This window comes from Melampsora larici-populina (assembly GCF_000204055.1).
Source record: "Melampsora larici-populina 98AG31 unplaced genomic scaffold MELLAscaffold_4, whole genome shotgun sequence".
NCBI lineage: Eukaryota > Fungi > Basidiomycota > Pucciniomycetes > Pucciniales > Melampsoraceae > Melampsora > Melampsora laricis-populina.
In genome coordinates, this window is record NW_006768768.1 from 832,899 (window position 1) to 853,787 (window position 20,889).

At 40.2% G+C, this 20,889-nt stretch overlaps 3 protein-coding genes across 3 annotated transcripts; 1 reads left to right on the plus strand and 2 right to left on the minus strand.

Moving 5' to 3' along the window:
• Positions 1-4,975: 4,975 nt before the first annotated feature.
• On the plus strand, positions 4,976-6,449 carry MELLADRAFT_115328 (uncharacterized protein; the record flags this gene model as incomplete). The annotated part of the gene is made up of 3 exons (XM_007405455.1): positions 4,976-5,956; positions 6,051-6,186; positions 6,257-6,449. The coding sequence occupies 3 exons, from the start codon at positions 4,976-4,978 to the stop codon at positions 6,262-6,264; spliced, it is 1,125 nt and encodes a 374-aa protein (XP_007405517.1).
• A 363-nt stretch (positions 6,450-6,812) lies between these two features.
• MELLADRAFT_92290 (uncharacterized protein) lies at positions 6,813-9,042 on the minus strand (the record flags this gene model as incomplete). The annotated part of the gene is made up of 11 exons (XM_007405768.1): positions 6,813-6,875; positions 6,973-7,646; positions 7,693-7,761; positions 7,838-8,004; positions 8,067-8,095; positions 8,180-8,292; positions 8,351-8,363; positions 8,454-8,540; positions 8,613-8,702; positions 8,791-8,895; positions 8,977-9,042. The coding sequence occupies 11 exons, from the start codon at positions 9,040-9,042 to the stop codon at positions 6,813-6,815; spliced, it is 1,476 nt and encodes a 491-aa protein (XP_007405830.1).
• A 7,299-nt stretch (positions 9,043-16,341) lies between these two features.
• On the minus strand, positions 16,342-16,900 carry MELLADRAFT_59868 (uncharacterized protein; the record flags this gene model as incomplete). The annotated part of the gene is made up of 2 exons (XM_007405767.1): positions 16,342-16,749; positions 16,835-16,900. The coding sequence occupies 2 exons, from the start codon at positions 16,898-16,900 to the stop codon at positions 16,342-16,344; spliced, it is 474 nt and encodes a 157-aa protein (XP_007405829.1).
• Between the last annotated feature and the right edge of the window lie 3,989 nt (positions 16,901-20,889).

Below are 20,889 nucleotides of genomic sequence, written 5' to 3' on the forward strand. Positions count from 1 at the left end.
TTAAATACATAACAAACCTAACCCAAGCCTCAACTACAAGTTGAGACAAGGATCACACGCCAACCACAAGTTGACACTTCACCCGTGGCTATATAATCCCCCCTTCTTCACTTGAGTCATCCCCCATCTTTTAACACATCACAACATCAGAATAACATTATACTTGAAATCCCATTAAGAGGATCCTTGAGTATGTGATTAGTTGTGTAGTCTAAAGACTAAACTCGAGCATTATGGGTTTCATTGCTGAGTACCCCTGGTATTGATTTCTACAAGCCCTAGGAAATCATAGCCTCTAAAAATAAACTGTAAAGCAGCAAAGCTTCCTCCATTACACAGAGTCTAAAGTAGCCTTCAGGATCTTTGGTTCACCAAAGTGTAAAGCCTGCCCCTCACAGTCTCACAAGGTTAGAGTGTACTAGCTCTTTACTGCCCTTAGTCTCTTTTTCTCTTCCTCAAATCCTCTTCTTAGAGGTTACCTAGCTGTAGTCTTCACTTGGGTGTACCACATGAAGACCACACTTTACCTTTCCTATCATATCCTTAGTGAAGAGTACTCCCAACTGACGCGCACTCCTTGCAGTTGTCACATCACGTGGTGTGCTATTTGGTGAGCAGCAATATGCTACAGGGTGGCATGGGTTGTCAACTCTTGTGTGGCAACAGTAATCATTGGGAGGCAACAACAAAATTGGGGCAGCATGAATGCCAACATAAATGGCTGTGCGGCAAAATTTACAATCATGTGTGGCAACATATATACATGTGCAGCAACATGATGTATCTCATGCATAATTGAGGTTACTCAAGACTATTGCGTTTGCAGCACCTTTGTCCTCTCAAACCTAAACTCAAGGTTGTTTTTTGGCAGGAAAATGTTCTGTGAGTTTCTTAAGGTTTATGTACAATTCATTACCCACAAAAACCATTTTGAATCTAGGTTTTTGAAAAACTGGCTCAAGCTTCATAGTCCTGAGTACCATTATTGCACACTTTTGTAGTTTTGTTTCCCGGGAGACTCAGCCATCATTTTACACTTGTGTGATGAACTTTGAAACATGTGTGATTACTACATGTCTCAAAAAATGCAATTTCTCATCCACCACATCTTGTCTCAACCAGTACCAAGTAAGCATGTAGATGTGGGTCATTCACACCCAAACTTGTATCCCATTTTTTTCTCACCAAGCCTGACATATCCGACTACTCAAAAGGTTTTGGATTGAACAGTGGATTGAACAGAAACTGGATAGGCAGAATTCTATAGAACAAGAAAAATGGAAATAGAATGACTTGAGTAAAGCTGCAGGATATCAGATATAGGTTTGATATTGATGAATCAATTGACAGGTAGAAAGAACTCAAATACAATGGAATACCAAAATTTTTGATTTAAAAAGCACAAGGGTAATTATTACATGTAGCTATTGTCTATTTAACTAGTTCTTATATTTTATGACTCATATGACTACATGTGATTCTTTGTTTGCATGTAGTTATTTTGTATGTAATGAGTTTGCCAATTCACAAAGATTACCCAAAACTTACCAATTGTCCGTATAACACTCAATACCCCTTATGAACTCTTTATCATCCCTAAAAACATAAGTTGTGGCCACAGCCTGATTACCATTCAATTCACTCTCTTGTCTTTTATTTTCAAGATCATCAGGTACTACTTTCTACACTTGTAATAAGACATGCATATCTTGTTACTTGTTTGTTTCCCTACCTAATAAGCTTGCTTTGGGACCATAACACTCATAAAAGTGTGATCTGCCCATACTACTTTGATCTGAGCATAGTAGTGTGATCCACCCACAAGAGTGTGAACTTCTTACACAAGTGTGATCTGTCCACATAAGTGCAAGAGTGTGTTTGGCACAACAATTTTTTGGGTCCTGAACTTTCAAACCCCAACCAAGTGCTTGCAAATGACTGCCAGGTAGGCTAAAACCTGGCCCTGGGGCAATGTGGCCGTCCTGAGACACCAGTCGTATTATCGAGCTGAACAGGGTAGCTCCAAGGCTGTGTTGACAGGATAGGGCCAACACTCTAGGTGATCAGGCCCAGGATGGGGCTGTTTGGACTTCTCAGGTCAAGCTTATTTAAACCCAAGTGCGTACTGCTTGTTTCCCGGGAAGTCATTGGGCACAGGCAGGCGCGGACAGAGCTGGTCCATATACGGGATACAAAGTAGAGCCCGGCACGTGCCCGGCAAAATGCCCCTATTTTTTTGGCAGTAAATTAGAATTCTGGGCCCGGACTTTTGCCCAGAAAATCAAATTTTACTGCCAAAATAATTCCGGGCACAAAGCCGGGCATGTGCCCGGATTCTACTTTGTATCCCACAAGAGTTCCACCACCAGGTAGCTACATGCATATCACAGACATGAATATCATAGACATGAATATCACAGACATGAATATCATAGACATACATATGTCAGTGAGTTCATACATCAAACCTTCTGTGAAGTCTTGAGAGTCTACAAAAGTAGCATAAGTGTCAATGACAATCAAACAAGTGTGAAATGATGGCCAAGTTTCCTGGCCAAAAAAAACACTGCACAAGTGTGCAATTATGTTACTCAAACCTATTAGGCTTGAGCAGGAATTTTGGAACCCTAGTTTCAAGATGCTATTTTTTTGCAAAAAAACGCAAAAAATCAATTGTACAGAAATCTTGGAACATTCTAGAAATTTCCACAGTCCTGAGTATCCCAAATGATGCATATAATACATCATATTGTTACACATGTGCTTATCTTGATTCTTGCCACACATGTATATGTGTTGCAACAGATGTATATGAGTTGCCACACATGTTTATATGTTGCCACACATGTATTTCTATTTCTGAACATATTGGTAAATGTTGCCACAAAGGCATCTATGTTGCTGCTCCATTTTTTCTGTTGCCTCTCAGGGCTTGATGTTGCTGCCCAATCAATACTGTTGTCACCCCAGAACTGATGACACATGCCACCCTGGAGCATTTTGCCGCAAACCAGATAGTGCACCATGTGATGTGACAAGTTCTTGCGGGGCAGGATTTTTCATGTCACTTCATGCAGTGCAACAAGCTTGTTACTGCCTTACAGAAATGTACATCTCCCTCATCTTGCCATGGTGTGCATGACAATTGACCTGAGCTGTCACCGCAACTTGAACAGATCATTTGTGGCAATAAATTTTGATAAATATGCCTCCTTCAAGGACCTACAAAAGGTCACAGGCTCCAGTGAACATAGCATTGGTTATGCATGCTTTCAAATTCTAGAGTAGACATCCCAACACACATGTCAATTCCTTGATGGACTGACTGGGTTTTGGCTTGTGTGTATGTGGTGGCTCAGCTGCTAGCTTCAAGAACATAATTGCCTCAGAAGGTTTATGGCAAGTTATCCCACAGCACCAAATATTCCCAAAAAGGCTTCTGGGCAGCTAAGACTTCAGAAGTGCATCTCTCACATTTGGTAACAAACTGTTCAAAACAAAGGACATTTACGGAGAGAGAGGGGAGGATCCTATGATACATTGTTTTAATGTAGATTTAAATTTGTAAATATCATTTTATTTCTTCCTTCATAAACCCAGTCTCACCCAGCCTCAGAGGAGGACTGTCTTCAAATTCACTGTTCCTGTGTGGGGTAGCTCTTTGATGATCCCCCTAATTGCAATAACCTTTGGGGCAGAAAACACTATAGATACACAGGGACTAAGATCCATGTGTCATTGAACCACCTTGCAAATAAGCTGTAAATCAAAATGCTTTGACCACTGCATTTTGATTTTCAACACATACTCAATCATGAAGGACAAATGCCGCTTCTTGGCCTGATTCCTTCTGACTCAATGGACCCCCAAAACATGAATCACCCATGCACACCCACCTGGCCGGATCCAACTTGAGTCACCAGATCCAAGGCCAAGTTGGACACGGCAGTATCTAGGGCCGGGCCAAGACTCTCCAGGGGAGCTATCCAATCTCTGATCCTACCAAACTCTACTTACCACCTCCACACCTTTGACAAGGCTGTCACTATACTATACTATACTATACTATACTTCACTATACTCAGTATAGTATAGAGTCCAACTATACTGACTTGAACTAAACTCAGTATAGTATAGATGAACTATACTCAGATATACTATACTGTACTGTGCAGTATAGTTGGACAAGTTGATTAAAAACATGCATAACCCTTTTTCAGGTATGGTTGATGAAAAGATACTATACTGAGTATAGTTGGGTAAAGTATAGTTGCAACCATACTATACCCAGTATGGTATAGTTTAGTTTAAACTATACTATACCCAACTATACCCAAACCAGTATAGTATAGTGGCACCCTTGCCTTTGACATCAAATATGTGGTTTATGTTTGCTAGCAACCCTATTAGTACATAGTCTAACTCTGTAACCTCAATTGACTTTATCTTGGAGGTCAACATTGGAGGTTTACTTCACTTGAGCACATATCCTTTTGACCTATCAGTTTTTAGACCAAAGCTCAAGAAACACTGGATGATACATATGAATCAGTTTTTGGTCACAGGAAATCAGGTGAATTCATTCAATGTGTGCCATTCAATGAAACAGTTCACCATCACCAGCCATGGCCTCTATGATATACATTGTTGTCTATAAACAATTTGATGAGGATTGGTGCAAAGGTCACAGGTGCAAGCGCATGAAGGAAAATGCGTTACAAAAGATGACTTCTTTGATTGAGAGATAAAGTAATCAAGTATAAGACTTAAATGATTGATCAAGGTGATCAAATATGAAGTTATAAGTGATGTGTTGCTTTTTCCAAAACCTGTCTAAACCAATCACAACTGCTTTCACGCGATAGAGTCATAAAGATACTTAGATATGCTTAAAGTGAAGTTTTGAAGTATCTGAACCTTTCTAACTTCCACTTCCACCATCTTGATCATTAAAGTCTCCTTCAATTCATTCATCATGCAACTTGTTGATTATGGTTCTGATTCTGATTCAAATTCTAGTCAAAAGGATCCTATTCCATCTTCATCAACACTTCAAGCCCAACCCAATCCAACTATATCAATTCCATCAAACCTTCGTCTTCCTCCACCTAAACGTAATAAGCCTACAAAAGCTCGCATCTTGCTTGAGCCATTACTTCCTCGTACCACCGATCATGAAACCGAACCCACCAATCTGAAACGATCAGAATCCGGGAATCTAGACCGAGAAGATCTTAATGAATCAAAGAAACCGAAGCTCGAGTCTTTAGCTAAAAAGAAATCAGGCTTAGCTGCTCTTCTTCCTCCGCCTAAGAATCCTAATCCAATACCCAAAGGAAGGCTCAATATAATCAAGCCAGCAACTTCTTCATCCAAGCTTGCTGCCCCATCATCAACTCAACCCGCTCAGAATGACCAAACCTCTACACCCGAACCACCTTTGATTTTAACAGATTCTTCTCAACTATCCAATCCAAATCAGTCTTCTTCTTCTTCCCAAGCAGAGGGACTAAACCTCTTTGGTTTACCTTCCACATCCACACTATCCAAACCTCAGTCAACCACCAACTCCATCTCACCCTCGATAACGATCTCCTCAGCCCCCCAAGTAGTGGAAGAAAAACCACCACCACCAACCCTAAATGATCCATACCCAGGTTATTGGCAAAGATCAAATGGACAATGGTGTGCAAGAAGTCTGGAAGAACCAGAATGGAAAACGTTTTATGAAACACATTATCAATCCAACAACACATTAGATCAACAAACTTCATCAAAAGAAGTACCCAAAGATTTCTTTAAACAATCCAATGGCCAATTAGGAGGTCTAGGAGGAATGGAAGAATTCAATGCGGGTAAAGTGGCTCAATTAGCTTGGGAGAATAAACCTAAGATTATCGATCCAAGAGAAGAAGCGAGAAAAGAACAAGCTGAGAAAGCGGCTGGAAAACCTGCTGTACGTCCCCCTTTTTTTTGATCGTCTTTACTTCTTTTCAAGTCTCTGAAAGTTTTCTTTCATTTCTGTTGGTTTTGTTTCTTGGGGCGATCAGAAACAAATCTCATCTAGAGCTAGAGGTCGCCATCAGTTATCTTCTTTACTTACTGAAGCTCAAGCTAATCGAGCTGAATTAGAAGATCGTATCTCACGTGGTAAATTTAATCGAAAAGCAGGTGGTGCTAAATATGGTATGCATCTTTACTTCCTTTCAAGCTTGGATTCCTGAAATAAGTGACTAACTTTACCTTGCTTTTTTAGGTTTTTGATTGTATTTTTGGCGCTACGAAACGATTGTTTTGCGTATGTAAATACAAAAGCCAAGAACTCTCTTGCTATATTGTAGTACTGGATTTTGCTTTCAGTGTGTATAAGACAACGTCATTTATTCTTTGTACCATATTATGCCCACATTCAAATATGCAGCCACACTGTCTAACGTTCGCAATAGTTCAAATTATGTGGTCTGGTCTGGTACATCAAGATCAAGAATGGTTCATGGGATTACTCTGTTGTACATATCCATGACGTCAATTGAGTGATCGACTGAACATACGATTTGAATGTCAATATTTTCCTTGCAAGTTACGAGCCCAATATACAAAATTTCTTCATCATTCTAGAGTCAAGATCCATGATTCCTAACTAATCCTAATATACAGTCGGCTTTGTCATAAGTGAGACTAAACATCCAATCGCAAGAGTTTTGAAAGATGCATAGAGAAATAGAGACTGAAGAGAATGAGAAAAATATGCTGAAGTGAATTTCCAAGGATCCATAAAAGAGAGGTAATGGTAAGTGAGAAAAACAAAATGATCAAAATAACATCTTGATACCTGCACCAATAGTGGCCGTTCCAGCGATAGGATAAAGTAAATACTATTGAATAATAGAATCTGATCAGTTTTATCAGAAAAGGCAGTTGAAAGATTCATGACGCTTCAGAAAGATATCTTGAAATAACAAAACAACATACCTGAACCAAGATAAATGCACATAACAATTCCACATTGCTTTCTTGACCAAATGAGCCAGCAGCCAAAGCACTTAGAGAGATTTGATTAGTAGAAGTAACAGAACAAGAATAATAAATACAAATCATTTTTAGTAGTTCTTTATTTTCTCCTCCAAACAAACTTGTATACCTATCCAAACAAAATATCAAACTTAATCCAATGATAGGTAAAACCACTAATTTGATAAATGCTAAACCAAAGATCGCTTTGAATGGCAATGAATTTGAAGTTTCGCGTGAGATTGACATTCTAGCAAAACTTGCACCTGTGATAATTAAGGCTAATGGGATTGCTGAAGCTCCTAAGAATGCAGCTGATTCAATTAAAATTGATAAAATCGGTTTTCCATCGGGTGCTGTTGGATAATTTAAATTTGGTTTTGTAGGAATCACAAATAAATGTTTCAAGGCTGGTGTGATTGCAGTTATTAATCCTAAGCTAATTGCAATGCTGACTGGAGTGACAAGATTCTGTAAGGTGATCAGAAGTTTTTGTGAAATCGTCTTTTCCGAATCTAGCTCTACACGAAATCGGATGTTGAGACCTGGAATGTAAGTGGAAGTGCCCGAGATCAATGAGACAAGTGAAGAACAAGACATGATCTTGCGTAGCCCGTCGCCAGACAGTTTTTGGACTGAATGAGAGGATCTTCTTAAGTGAAGGCAAATGGGATGACATACTAGAAGAACTTTCTCTCGGTGTGTTGGTGTCTGGGAAGTTAGAGCTTGATAAACGTCCACCCAGTTTGGCTAGACCATCGAGGTATAGATAAATATCAGATGAACAACCCGTGATGTCTACTTGAGTAGTTGTATGAGAACAGACATGGTGATAAGGTAGAATCCTCTGATTCTTCTGGTAAAGCGATCCGACCATAGCTATGTTCAGCAGATACGATTGCAAGGCCACCGAGGTCAGGTGCTGATCCATGAGTGAGTTGAACTTCTTGATCATCCTTAATTGGTACATCGTCAAAGTCACGTTGAATCATTCTGACGGAGATCAAATACCGGTGAGTGAGATTTCTTGGTTTGTGGAAGACTCGAAGACTGACCTTATTCCCGGGCCACCAAATAAAGACAACTAGAGGCACATATATTCAAATTGTTGCTCAAGGCAATCAAGATCTCATCATTACTGATATCACATTCAAGGAAGATGACTTACATTGTTAACCAAGACGAAAAAAGATCCATAAGCAAGTCCCAAATCTTGATCCCCTACCCTTCCAAATGGGGGTTCAGCAGCCAATGAAGCAATTACGCTGAACGGTAAATTCCCTGAAAAATACCTTGTCAGTTCATGGTATGATGGCAACTTAAACAGACAAAAGTTTACCCCAATTCGACCACTAGTTCAAATATACATCACGAAGAATTTGGATTATATCTGATCAGTTGTAAAATTCGAGAATCACAAATGGACAGTGAATCAAACTGACGACTGCTGCTACGATAAACCCATTCTTGAAATGATGTGGTACTTTGACGAATAACAAAAGTAATCGAGCCAAAGCATAACTCAAAGCCTATCGTAGTTCACCTATATCAATCCTTCATATTCACTTTGATCCAATGAAAAGCTTTCAAATTGACCTGACCATATAAAACGCTCCAAATCCTAAACAAATGATCACATCTTTTGAATTATCAGTAGTAATAGAAGGTACCAGGTTTGAAAACATTAAACACTAATAAATAATCAAAAGAAACGTTGATCAGTTCTTTCATACAAGGAGAACATCAAGTCAAAAGGTTTTCCAAGAAAAAGTCACAAACTGGTAAAGCTCCATAAATTTGAATTTGAGCTGCTGCTTTAACTCCTTCAATTCCAATCCTTTTAGATCTGACTAGATGGACACCTACTAAACCTGGTATAATATTCTAAAATCGAAACACAAACAAAGCGTCAGACTAAGAAAATAAAAAATAGTAAATAGTAAAGTGATGAAGAAAAGGCTTTACCTTGATGACTGGCTTGACTGAGATCCATATCAAGGTACTTAAATTGAGATCGGGAGTCACCATCATAAATATACTCTTGATATGCGGAAATTCTTCAATTTTGTTTCGTAGCTTGGGTGAAGGTGTTGTTGGAGTGTAAGCAGTTCGATAGAATTTGGTAGTAGTACACCGTGAGACTCTATGTAGCAACACTGCGCAATCCAATTGAAAAAATGATTCGGTTTACCGTCTCATTCATCAATCAGCAGCCTGTATTCACCAAATTGACCACCAAAAGTGATCGAACTTGATTCAAAGTCGTGGTATTGAAGACAAGCAACGATCGACTCTTTTACTTTGGGCTCAAGTATTTGGCAACAGTGGCAACTCTTTGTGATCTCAATACACCTACAGGCTTTCACTCGCCTTCTGCAATCTCACTTCACATACCATATTTTTTTTGTACGATGCATACAGGGATGACGTCATCGGGGTTCTAGCTCATCGGTAGAGCGCTCGCTTAGCATCTTTCCTTGTGTGGTTGCGAGAGGCGCTGGGTTCGATTCCCAGGTACTCCAACTGGTTAATATTTTGCCTGCTTGAGGTTGATGTACGAGGTTATATGGTAAAAACCTACAATGTTCCCCTTTTGCACAATCTGGGTCAAGAATGCAATTATTACTCCTCAGTAAGGCTTGGACCCGACCCGGCCCGGCCTTCAAAAAATGGGCCAATCGGGCCCCCTGTTTTTTGGCTGCCCGGCCGGGCCCGGCCCGGTAATTTTTTTTTGCGCTATGTATGTGGTTCAGCAACGTGGAAATTGATCAAGCCAGGTCCCTCATATTGTCATCATGGTTCCTAAACGCCCCCATTCATCCAATGAACAAGTGATCACAATATCAGATTCTCCTTTAAAAGTCAAGACCCCTACAAAAAGCAAGAAAATCAAACTCGACAACTCACACAAGTTCTCATGGGTCTGGAAGCATTTCATAACTGAATACGACAAAGGGTCAAAGGTCAAGCAGAATATCTGTCAAGTCCCTCATCCATCTGAGGGAGGTAGAGTATGTGGAGCTGTGATGACCGTTGATCAATCTTGTAGCACAAGATCCATGTCCCGACATTTGAAACGCCGTCATAAAATATTTGAAGACACTGCCGCCGAAGCCGGGACTATGAGGAACTTTTTGACTGATGGCAAGATTGAGAAGGTGAGCTGATACTCAACAAGCCTCATGTTCCTTTTTTGTGTTTTCTTTCTGACTAATCCATTTTGATCCTAGCCTCTCAAGCTCACCCGCGAGAACCTAAAACAAAGACTCCTTCGCCTCACCATCATGAAGGAGCTTCCCTTTTCTTTTGTCGATTCTCCAGACCTACGAAAACTTCTTGAGTTGTGTAACCCGGCTGTGACACCACTCCTAGTCGGCTCGGATGCTCTTGGAGATGCAGTACGAGAGAACTTTTGCGAAATGAAAGGAGTTATGAAGGAAGTCTTTGCAAAGCAAATATCCGTCAGCATCACCTGTGACTGTTGGACATCCCCAAATCAAAAATCCGTCTTAGGTGCCACTGCCCACTGGATCAATGAAAAATTTGAACTTCAAGAAGTCATACTATGTCTCAAAGAGATTGATGGCGAGCATACTGGTGTAAACATCGCGGATCATCTTATTCCGGTTCTTAGAGAGTATGGGATACTTGACAAGGTTTTCTGTGTTGTTGCTGACAACGCCAGTTCAAACGGTACAATGGCTGATGCTCTTGGAGCAGTGTGTCCAAACTTCAAGCGAGATCAAAATCTCCTTGGATGTGTTGCACATGTTATTAACCTTGTTGCTCGAGATGGACTCAAGGCGTTCTCCAAAAGACTTGGTGAAGATGGACCAGTCCCACGCGACCTTGCTGTTCTTCTTGAACCAATGCAAACCTCTGATGTCAACTTGGTCCTTACTCAACTCCACAAGCTTATTGCTTGGATCTACAAATCACCTCAGCGCTTACAATCTTTCCTCAAGCAAGTTGAGGCTGACTTAGGCTATGCTCTCCACCTTGTCCGCAATGTCGACACACGATGGAACTCCGACCTCGATTGTTATCGCCGAGCATATCGTTTACGGGTATCTATCAACACGAAATGTCAAAACGATCCCGACTACAGGCAGTATGCCTTTTCAGATGATGAATGGAAGCTTATAGGGCACCTAGTCGAATTTCTTGAACCTTTTGAGATTACCACCAAGGATCTCTCAGCAAGCAAATACCCGAGCCTTGGCGATGTGATCCCAGTATACGAATGGATCATCAGGAAGTTGAACTCGGTATGCTGTGTTCTCAATTGCATTTCTTGATTGATCTTTTTTTTAAATCTCACTTTACTCACTGGATAAACTTGTACTTTTCTAGAGCTGGTGTAACTACGATGCTCAAGAGCTCCGACAAGCCATCCAACCGATGAAAACCAAGACCGAATTGTACTACGAGAGGGTCCTCAAAAAGCCAGCGTACTTGTGTGCGCTTCTGCTTGACCCACGTAGCAAGGACCAAGAGTTGACTGATGAAACTCTAGTCCTTTCCGGAATCGATGATCGTAACGATTGGAAAACACTCTTTCTGAACAAGTGTAGAAAATTTCATCAAGATAGCATATTGGTCAACCCCGAAGAACCTGTACCACTGCCTGAAGATCGCCCTCGATCCTTTGTCACCAAAAAGAAGGCTCAAGGAATCGAGGCTGAGCTTCAAACATACCTCTCAACCGAGCGAGAGAGCGAGGATTATCACCCACTCAACTATTGGAGCGACGAGGGCCATCGATTTCCCATTCTTGCCAAGATGGCAAGAATCTTTCTAGCTATCCCAGCCACCAGCACCCCATCCGAACGATCATTTTCATCTGCGGGTAGGATCATCACTGATCTTCGCGCCTCAATGCACATCTCGACTCTTGAAGCAACGGTATGCCTCAAGAGTTTTGATAAATTTACTTAATCAACTCTACTTTGTATACATACATCAGTCAAAGTTGAATTGAATATGTGCCCCAACCTCATCTTCTTGCTCTATTGAGTCCGCTCGCCCCTATTTGCCCCCTTTCCGAGCCGCTGAGCCCCCGTTTTAGTGCCACCAACCCCTCGAGCCCCTTCGGGCCGCCCGTGAGCACGGCGCCATCGGGCCACATAGCTTTTTGAAAGGGCCGTTTGAGCCCGGGCCCGCTCGGGTGGTCCTGGTGCCAGGTCCAAGCCTTACTCCTCAGTTGCATGATGAATCTCTTTTTATCAACCAGCAAAAATGCCATAACCATTGTCAATCATACAAGATGACAACAATCAGCTCACCATACCAAAAGAATAAAGTAAAGCAATCTGTTACAATATGAAGTCACTAAGATATGCAGCCACAACATGGGGGCTCTTGATGGTCCATTACTTACACATTGATCAATTCATACTCAGGGTGAGCACTGATTGCTGAATGAACTGGTGTGCAGAGTCATGTGCCCAAGACCAGGATGACAGGAAGGATTGAGAGCATCAAATCCATGTCTGATTTCTTTACCTGAGTACTATGAAACCATTGGGTGCACTATGTAATGAAGTGATGCAGATAGAAATCTACGCAACAAACTGGACAGACAGGTTGATGTGGAGTTTTGTAAGAAACTCAAAAGAAGACAAACAGGTGGAATGAAGTTCTATGCCTTACTTGCAACACAGCAGGGTAGATAAAGTGTGGTAGGGAAGAAAAAATCCAACACAACAGAATGAGTGCTGTCTGGTGAAGATAAGAACTGGATGAGGAGAAAAATTCAAAGGACCTACTCTTAATTAAGCTTTCAGTTCCACATGGTGAGGGAGGAAACTGGAGCTTGAGAGAGGAAAGTATATAAGATAGAACTGCACACAAAAATTATGCCACAAAACATAACCACTGGATCACTAGCACACATACACAATGAGCAATTGGCACATCCATCATCAAAGTCTTGCCATGATGAACTTGACCACCATAACACTACCAATTCAATTTACACCACTTTATCACAACACAATATATTGTTGTTCTATCATACCCATTGTAATCCAAAAGTGTTCAAAACCTCTGATTGAGACCCAAATTCAAACTCTGTTCTCTCATTTAGGTCTCAAGATCTTGAGGTCCTAAGGCTATATTCAATACACTTGCAATCGGTTTCTTTCTGAAAGTTGATTTTTTGACTCATAAAATGAATTATTTTCAAAAAGTTGACACTATATTTGAATTTCTCATTCAGGGGGTCATTGAGGATATAAGTATGAAGGAAGTAGAATGAGTTATAGACAATTCTGGTACCTAAATACCATTTTGATCAATTTTTCAGATGAGTCTATGGTGGAATCTATTTGAGGGTTTTGAAATTCCCTAGCAGTTTGATGCATTTTTGTGTGTCAAGTCACAACCATACAGGCACAGTGATGAGAACACACCACTGCTTGGAACTGTATACTAGTCATGATTCAATTCAAATCCCTTCAACACTCAAGTTCACATATCAAACAGCTTTTATACAATCAATTATGGTCCTCAAATTCAACATACAAGAATCCTAGCTTGGCACACACAATGTTTTTTCTGGATTGATGCAAAGTCCACAACCAGGTCCATACTTTGGAGTATTTTGAAGGAGTTTTAAACACCATTCCATTTCACCAAAAAACTGTTTGCTTGACACAGCCCAACGAGGTTTTTTCACGACTAAACTTTGAGAAGTGCTTGGAACAAAGCAGTAAGATACAGGCAATGTGGAGTACCTGGGAATCGAACCCAGCGCCTCTCGCAACCCCACAGAGGAAGATGCTAAGCGAGCGCTCTCACCACGTGCATTGTACAGCTGTCGCAGCATTTGTTACTACGCGCTGACGTATACAGTGTTCCTCGGTTTGCGACAGCTGTGAGAATATTTGCGACAGCTGTGAGTTTTTTGCGACAGCGTCACAATTTGTGCGATAGGGTGTCGCACGGGCTGTCGCATACAAGTCTTCGGCGCTTGACGCCCATCCAGCCACATCCCCTCTCTCCGCTCGTTTCTGCTCAATGGTTGATTTCGCGCCAATATCCCTATATGAGCTAAGGTACAATGGAGGATACCACTCAAATGAAAGTTTTAGGGACACAATCTGAAAATCTCCATAGCACATCTTGTAGAAGGGTACGAAATTTTGTATTTTCAAACCTGATCAGATCCACAACTATCAATAAAGTCCGTGGCCATATTGATGAAGGTCACAAAGAGTAAAAATTCTTTGGGTTTCTCAAGACACGAACCAATCAATACACGGCAGTCCGTTCAACATTGAGAAATTGAATGATATTCTTGAGTTTTTCAAGCACAAAACATCAACTGATAGCCGGTTTCTTGTGATGTTTACTTACACTATTACCTTCTCCGCTTCTTGAAGTGGTTACGGTTTTCGAGTGTCCCATAACAAACTCATACACAGTCAATTGATTGGATTTTATGATGTCAAGTAAAGTGAATCGCTGTTTCCTTTCCTCGCATTGTTCCCAAAATGTTGAGATTTTTGCTTTGGTCTTCATTTGTACTCGTTCTTATGTATGTTCAACAATAGAAATGAATGATGATCGATTAGATTTGTTTTCATATGTCAATTTCTATTGTTATCTTTAAAGTATTCCTCATTCAAAGCCATCTTCTATTTGGATTGTAGTGTTTTAAAATTGATCATAATCATTGTGATAATGATTGGTAGCACTGTTTGAATCTTTCATTCGATTTGATTCGATCATCAGATGTCCATCAAGCGTACAAAATCGGTCTCATATCTGTATTGCTCTTTTCATTTTGATGTTGTTTGATACAAAAGAAAAGCACCCGTGGAAAGACTTTTATTTGGCCTTCACGTGTATCAACTCAAATATATTGTCTTTACAACAAGATTTGGTCAAAAAAGTAGACATCGAATCAAAGGAGACTTTCAGAGGTATCACGGACAAAGGGCGAGATTGCTGAGCTTTCTTTTGCGTCTTTCCAGATGAGGAGATTTGGATAGATGTGATTCGATTGTTCTTCTTTTTTCAAACCCTGAATCAGTGGAACAATACTATTACAAGCCAATTCAATCAATTTAACATCTCTATATCAAGGTTCAGAAAATACTTTCAAAATTGACATACTTTTTGTCTCCAATATGTAGACTACGACGCGCGGGAGTCGCCTGCAAAAATTGAAAGATTGAGAAATAAGCCATATGGATTTATCAAAGATGAAAATCGATCAGAAATTCACCGCAGTCGCATTCGCTGGAGAATCAGCCGCTGGTACCTACATCGCATAAGTACAAAAGACGTGGTCAGTGAGCTCCGAGTCCTTCAACGTTAGCTGAGTAGGAGTAAATCATTTACAGAAGTGGTATCAATAGGGCTTATCTACAATATCCTTGAAAAGAAATGAGATGTGTTGTATTGAAAAGATCGAGAACAAAGTATTGAATTTGTAGTTACAAAGCTATGATTTTTTGGGGATGAGATGATTACATCTACAAGTGTTGGACTCTACCCGTTTCCAGTCTTTCAGCCCATTGGGCAACCTCTTCATGTTGAGGAATGAGACTTCAAGTCTAGGTTGAGCTGAGTGCCCAAGAGGGAGAGTAGGGACTCGGGAGAGGCATAGAATCAGCTCGCCGCGCTGTCGCACAAGTTTGTCAAAGCTGTCGCATGCGTTGTCGCATAGCTTGATCCCACTGTCGCATAGTCTATTTGACTGTCGCAAAGATTTGACAGGTGTCTCACACGCGGGAACAATGTATACGTCGGCCTGACGTAACAAATGGTGCGACACCTGTTTGCACGTGGTGTCTACCGATGAGCTAGAACCCCCGATGACGTAATCGCAGTATTCGCCCGTGTAAAGCCCGACCCGATTTCAGACACGGTACCAAGCTGTCTTGCCAAGGCTGTGGAATTAGCCCCGGTATGCCACATCATCTCATCGTTCATCACATCCATCCATGAGATTGTTAGATATAAGTTATTGGTCTTCATCGGTACAACGATTTCCAGGCAGTAGAATGTGGATCAATCAGGAGGAATTGTTAAATAGAATTTCGATCTGATTTCAATAAACCCACATCATTTATGGCGTGCTTGACTGCTGAATGTTGACTAGAGATGCAATTCCACCTTGAAGATCAGATCGATGCAGACGAAAGACTCTGACAAACTAGACTGCTGCCAAGCGTTATAAACGATACGGGTAATAACTACTGCGACGTCCTTGTCTTGAAAAAATCGATGTCATTTAACTTATACAATATAATTCCACCTCATCTCAAGTTACTTATACAAAACACCTCTTCCATGCAATCTATTGGAGCCACCTCAACATCACCTAGTACTGAGTTCATCTTCATACAAAGACCTACTGTCGCCTTCAATTTGATCTTCACTAACTTCATCCGTATACCTAATTTCCTCACTCCCATCTTCATCTTGGATATGATTATCAAGATCTTCAACATCTGCGTCTAAATCAATACCAGACATTTCATTTGAATCACTCATTCTTTCTTGACTTTCTTCTTCATTCCATCTAAACCTAATAGGACGCTCAACAGTAGTAGGAGTGGTATTAGTAGTAGGTTCTTCAAGTATTAATCCTGGTATAATTTGCATCGGACTATTTGTTCTTTCTGTTTCTGAACTTGGTTCTGATTCTGTATCCGTTTCATCTAATCTTTGTAGTTTTCCAATTGGAATAATATGATTTTTTCCAAATCCTGAAATATTCTCTAACTAAAAAATTGAAAAAAGGTTAAGAATCATCAGTCGAGAACTCAATTAGTATGCTGGATAGTTCATGAAGAAGAGTGGTTCGAACCTGGCGCCTATAAGCATTCTCTTCCTCAATCAAACTATCTCTTTCGCGTTGAAGACGCATAGACATCGTTCCATTTAAAATCCTGTCCGCCTGCGTCAATCGCGCCTTGAGGTTCGAAGAATGTGCGTTACTCATTTACAAGAGGGTTGCGAAAGTCTGATCAGGTATTAAGGCGAGTGAGGCGAAGTAGTCTAAACAGATGACCTTGAAAGTTGAAAGACAACATACAAGGCGCGAATGCTGGACTGAGTCTGTGTCAGTTTGAGCCCCGACTCGTTGCTCAAAGGGACGACCCCGATTGATTTTGCAAAACATACAGACACGTCCCTGTTTCTTTATCTTTCTTGATACCTTCTAAATACACCTCACTTCGACTAGATGGCCAATCTTTCAAGTTATACTAGTCCATAAATTTTTCCTGATCAGTTTGTAAGCAATAAAGACAAAAGCATTTTCTTAGAAAACAAAGGCCAGAGGCTGAATATGAATGACTTGAATGTTACGTTGGTGTCAAAAACGTAATTGGAATCCTGAACGGCCGGTTTGCATCCTTGCAAGAGATGTGATTGCAATTCAATGTAAAAGAAGATATAGAGTTCTTCTTGGACTGGGTTCATGTCTGCATCTTACTTCATAACATGCTGGCTCAATTAGGTGATTCTTGCAAGGGAGAGTATCAAGATGATATTTAGGAACCAATTGATGAGATGGCAGTGATGTGTCTATATATTGATGTAGAGGCAGAAAATTTTAATGCGGGTGATCTGTGATGTGAATTGGTGCATAATTATTTTGTAGCTTTGAATGATCACAAATAATTTCATTTTAACTTGTAAATACTGACAGTGTGTCTGATCAAGGTTGATGCTCCAATCAACGCACAAGCACAAACCAACACTACACAATGAGGAGGTTTGTGTGTTGTGGGTGATGTTACAGGGGCCTATGTTGTGTTGTAGTGTCTCCACAATGGTTCACAATTCCAAAATGTTGTGTTGCTCTGAACTGCAACACAACACAGTCCAACATGTCCAAAATGCAAAAATTTGCAAAATCTGAGGCTTTTGAGGACCTGGGAAGGCATCTCTGAAAACAGGTGATGTAAATTCTGGCTCACCACCCAGAGTTTCAACCCCCATGTGATCCAGAGAAGTGAGTGACATTTCAAAAACATGTCTTTCCACCACATTCAAAGTGCTGACCCTGTGGATGCAGATCTGTGGGATTGCAGCAATGCCACATAAAACCCAAGGGGTGTCAATGTGGGGTCAGCCCTGCACCTGTGGCATCACCTCTCTGCATTTAGTGTTAATTGTCAGACTTGGTAGGTTGGGCTGGGCAGCCTCTGTATTGTTAGACTCACACGGGAAACAAGATATGATTTTTCTGTGGGAAAACCCATCATATTCAACACAGCTTATGAGCCTAAATGTATTATTTTGGCATTTTATCCTGCATTATTTCTGTGTTTTGGCTCAGAAACTGCATTAAATGTGACCAGTCTTCCCACAGGAAAATGATGTCTTGTTTCCTGTGTGAGCCATCTCCTTTGTCAAATCTGGAATTCCAGGATGTGGTTGTGTGTAGTGGTACTAGGCAGGCATTCTGGGATCCAGAGCTCTTGTTTTGCTGGTCTATACTAACAAGTTTTTTGTAATTTTTTATTCACGTATCTTGATAATCTTTGTTTTGCTTTATTTATTGATCATTTTTTGTAAATATCAAAAAATGGTACAAAGCGATTTATAGTTTTATTGATTTCAAACCAACCTAAGACTAAATGCTTATGTTCACAAAAACATCCACAACTTTTGTTTTGAAAAACGTTTAAAAGTCTTTAGCTTTGAAAACCAAAAAAACAGCTTTGGATTTGATTACAAACTGGCTTGATTACATTTACTTCTGGATTAAAAACTTGCTTGCTCATTTTTTCAATACAGCTTTTTTTATGTTGAGATCTCAACCTGCTACTCTGAATCATGATTTTCTTTCACTAAAATCATGGCATTGGGTTTAAATTGGAAGAGTATAGTCTGATCAATCAAAAGCAATGTGATTGTCAGACAAATCTAGAGAAGAAATACAAACTATGACTGATCTATAAAGTGCTAGGAAACATCAATTGGATGTATGCATTAGTTTCTTCAATTGACATCCCACATTTACAGAACTTTTTCATTGGCTTTGGCTGATCTTTTCTTTATTCTTCAGCTGGTTCAGCTGCAGCAAGATTCAAATCACATGTACATTGAGCTTTGGCAACATGAGCTTCATGTTCCAAGTCCTCTGGCTTCATCTTAGCCATTCAAGCAGTTTCCAAGCCAAATACTTCTCTTTGCCAACTAACTTGCTTTTCTTGAAGTTCTTTTTATTCTTTTTTTCTTATCTTTTCATTAGAAATAGGATTTATGATTTTTAAGACTCAATCATTGTGTTTGCCACTGGCTTTGTACATCAAACATTGTCCTCATTCACAGGTGGCATGGGTTTCAATGGTAGATTTACAATGGCCTTTGAAGCCTCTGTAACCTTTTCAGTTTTTTGGGTTTTTGGTTTTGGAGTGGATCAAGAGTTTAGGTCTACTTCTTCTTTGATTTGTTCCTCCAAATCATTGAACTAGGATTGTACCTTTGCCTTAGTCTTGATGCTTTGCTGAGGAGAAGGAGGTTATTGATTGAGCTGTGTGTCAGTTGGCTCATCAATGCCTTTTTGAAAAGGCAGGTGATTCAGCATTTAAGAAGGGTTCTGTGTAATCCATGAGTTTCTGATCCTCATTTTGATCCTCAATTTTAGCTTCCTTCAAAGTAGGTTGAGCCGATTACTTTTTTATTTCAATTTTTTCATCATTTTCAGCTACCTTCAACTTGGCTTTTTGTGATTCAATTTCTTCAATGAGGCTGGCTTCCTTCACAACTGAAGCCAAGGACATGCTATTTTTTCATCTTCAGAGGATTCAATCACAATTTTGCATCACAATTTTGCAATTCAAGCTAATCTTAAAATCCACACTTTCTCTCTTCTCTGCAACCATGAAAAAACCTTCAACTCAATCCTTATGAATTAATCCCATGTCAATCTTATTCCAATAAACTTTAATGTCAGTACATTCACTCTTAATCAAATTCCAATATGTTTCAAAACACTCAATTACCATCAAGTGATAATCTGTTCGAAGAATTTGTATAGTTGCTAGTGCCAAGAAGCGTGTAATTTTGGACCGGATATCTTGAAAGTGTAATCATTTTTGTATTTCATTTTTGTGTGGTGTGGTGATATACAAAAATCAATCAATTCAGCCCATATATGCAATAAAAATCACAATCATTAGTTTGCCCATGCATCAAGCACACTCAAGAAAGTCCCAGGATGATCAACAGTTCCAACAGAGAAAGCAAGTCAAATTTGACCCACCCAAGCCTTGGCGCAATCTACCCAGCAATTTGAATCCGGCCTCTGATAGCAAATTGAGTTTATTGTCTCTCTCCAATTCTGAATCAGACTTCATCTCGTCATCTGCCTTGGACAGCAAGATTTGGTGGAATCTTTCTGAATCCAGCTTAACGTCTCTCTCTGACTCTGATTCAAACTCACTTTCCGGCTCTCACACATGTGATTTCAATAATCATTCTCATCCGGTTGTGCAAGAAGATCAAAGTGTCATTTCATCACCTGTCAAGACAGAATTTCAAATTAATGCTATTGAACAACAACACAAGGAACTCTTGGATGCCATTGCAGATGCTTCATCTTATTCCAAAGCACACACAAAGTTGATTACTATTGCTATCAAAGATTTTGACAGACTTGGACTCATACGCGAGTTCAACAACATTCAACAAAGGCTTAACCTCACCAACCCAAAGCCTTGTGCAATGCAGGCATCTTTTGAAACAGTTGCCTCCTACCGTGTTTGCCAAGAGGATCCACCGGAAGATGGAAGTGGAAAGCGCCTGGCTGCTAGAATCCGATCTGACACAGCTCACATCATCAAAGAACACTGTCTTTCAATCAATCATTGTGGACTAAAGTCTCCTCACCCTTCAATTCTAGACAAT